The 2460-nt window shown below is 29.2% G+C and overlaps 1 protein-coding gene across 1 annotated transcript; it reads right to left on the bottom strand.

The window, feature by feature from the left end:
* Nucleotides 1–215: 215 nt before the first annotated feature.
* On the bottom strand, nucleotides 216–1743 carry LOC108773065 (uncharacterized). Its single transcript, XM_018538782.1, has 2 exons — nucleotides 1668–1743; nucleotides 216–1461 (listed from the first exon to the last, which is right to left on the bottom strand). Exons 1-2 carry the CDS (start codon nucleotides 1672–1674, stop codon nucleotides 359–361), a joined length of 1110 nt encoding a protein of 369 aa, XP_018394284.1. The 5' UTR covers nucleotides 1675–1743; the 3' UTR covers nucleotides 216–358.
* Between the last annotated feature and the right edge of the window lie 717 nt (nucleotides 1744–2460).

The raw sequence follows: 2460 nt of genomic DNA, 5'->3' as shown, positions 1-2460 counted from the left end.
TATTTAATCTAAAATGTTTTCTCGCAAAACTTCATTTAATTATTTAAATATATATATATAATAGATAAATAACTATTTTTATAAAAGAAAAAATTAATACTATAATACTTAATAATATATATAATATAAAAATTTAATTATATAATTCATTAGAAATTTTATTATACATACATATAATAATTAATATTGTACATATGTTTAATATACGGCACTTAATATATTTTAAATATGTATGTAATTTATGTGGGTCCCAAGAATTATTCTGATTTGAACAGTCGGAGCATAAAAGTATGTCTTTCTCGAAATTGTCTATGTGGTCGATGACATAATTTACGTATTATATAATGTTCCAAAGGATTTATCCCTCGATAGGATCATTCAAACATTGACCTAGAACGCATGTTCGCAATGCTTCGTCAAAGTACATTCCATCGTTGCATTCACGCAAAGCCTTTCGACCGACTTTGCACTCGTAGTATTTCTTGCACTCATACTCATGAGGCGTATATTCGTCTTCTGTGCACTGAGATATAATTGAAATTGAAGTCGGACTTGAAATTGGTCTTGGAGTTACTTGAAGGCAATCTGTACCTGGTTGACAAGTTTTTGTTAAATTATCAAAGTGGTTGCCGGCCGGACACTCAAATAGAGCTTTGTGACCTGCTACGCATACGTAGTATTTAGTACACGTACATTCGTGTTGCAGTAAATCGCCATTTATGCATTGCGGGGTCGGAGTCGGAATTGTCGGAGTTGTCGGAGTTGGAGTTGTCGGAGTTGGAGTTGTCGGAGTTGGAGTTGTCGGAGTTTGAGTTGTCAGAAAACAATCCGAAATCTCTAGTCTAACGCAACCATGCCATTTTTTGCTAAAGTATAGACCAGGGTTACAAGAACGCGGTTCCTTTTTACTGTTTTTACACTCGTAATACTTAGTGCAATCCGTTTCGTCAGTTATTACTGTCAATGGGCAAGTATCTACTACTGGACATTCATCAGTCAGAATCGGACAATCTGAAATTTCCCGACGGACGCAACCATGCCATTTTTGGCTAAAGTACAAACCGGATCTGCAAGAACGTAATAGTTTTTCACCGTCTTTGCACTCATAATATTTATCGCATTCCTTGTGAGGTATTAATTTCGACGGGCACTCATTTTGTACTGGACATTCAACATTTTGGTCTGGAGTCGGAATCGGCGGGAGTTGACAATCTGAAATTTCCCGACGGACGCAACCTTGCCATTTTTTGCTAAAGTACAGACCGACTTTGCAAGAAAGTAATTGTTTATATCCGCTTTTACACTCATAATATTTAGTGCAGTCCGTTTTGTGAGATATTAATTTGTGCGGAAAAATGTCTAGCACTGGACATTCGTCTTCAGTTTCAAAAATAATAGGTAATTTACTCGCAGTGATCACGGTCCAAGATGCCAAAAAGGCAATGGCGATTAGGTGTATCCCTGTGTTAAACAACAAAATATCCTGTTTAAAATTTAATTATTATTGCAATTTATAAAATATCAATTATTTGTATATAATTTGGATTATATACAAATAATTGATATTTTATAAATATTTAATGATCCAAATAATCTCATTGCAGTATATAAAACTCGATGTCTCTATTACTGTAGTTATTATTTTATAAAAATTTATCAATGCTTACCCTTCATCGCCTGTCACCTATTTTATTCTTAACGAAGAAAGATTTGTCTTAAAGAGAAGACAAATTTCGTATTATTATATATAAAAATATCCTGTTAACACCTCACTAATTAGTCAGTTAAATGCATGACTGAATGAATTAGAGAGCGTCGCTTTTTATAACTACGTTATCGTATGAAACAAGGACAGATTATCATATCTGTTAAAAAATAGAGCTATCTTTATTTCTTTTGAGACTTTAGATATTCCAGATTTTCACGTATTCTCACAGTAGATATATATAAATTTGTCTAAATTCAAAGAAAGCAAAAGATTTAAATTTAATAACTATATCATAAAATATTTATTACAATGTTATAATAATTAATATACATATGCATAGAAACCGCAAATAAATAATTAATATTTCAATTAATAATAAATATCTTATATACATATAAACATTACAATTTACGTACTTATTTATATAATATATAAATGTATATGTATTTATAATATATTTATATAAATTACTTTTACTTTATTTCTTTAATTATGCAAAATTATATCAATATATTAATTACTATAATTATCTTGATATTTTATTATATTAATATGTATTTGTTTATTTTAAATAATAAAATTTATTATAATTTTTTGTATTATTTGTCAAAAGTTTTTGTTGGAAAGACTTTTAGTATTTCAAATATTCATATAAAAAATTTCATAATCTTGCAAAAAATTATTTTTTTTTAAATCCGAAAGTGAGAATTACAAAAATTATTAGACACATAAACAAAAAAGAATTATTGCCT

The sequence above is a fragment of the Cyphomyrmex costatus genome, unplaced genomic scaffold (genome assembly GCF_001594065.2).
Source record: "Cyphomyrmex costatus isolate MS0001 unplaced genomic scaffold, Ccosl1.0 scaffold199, whole genome shotgun sequence".
Taxonomy (NCBI): domain Eukaryota; kingdom Metazoa; phylum Arthropoda; class Insecta; order Hymenoptera; family Formicidae; genus Cyphomyrmex; species Cyphomyrmex costatus.
The sequence above is the reverse complement of the archived record's forward strand: the minus strand, read 5'-3'. Positions and strand labels throughout refer to the sequence as shown.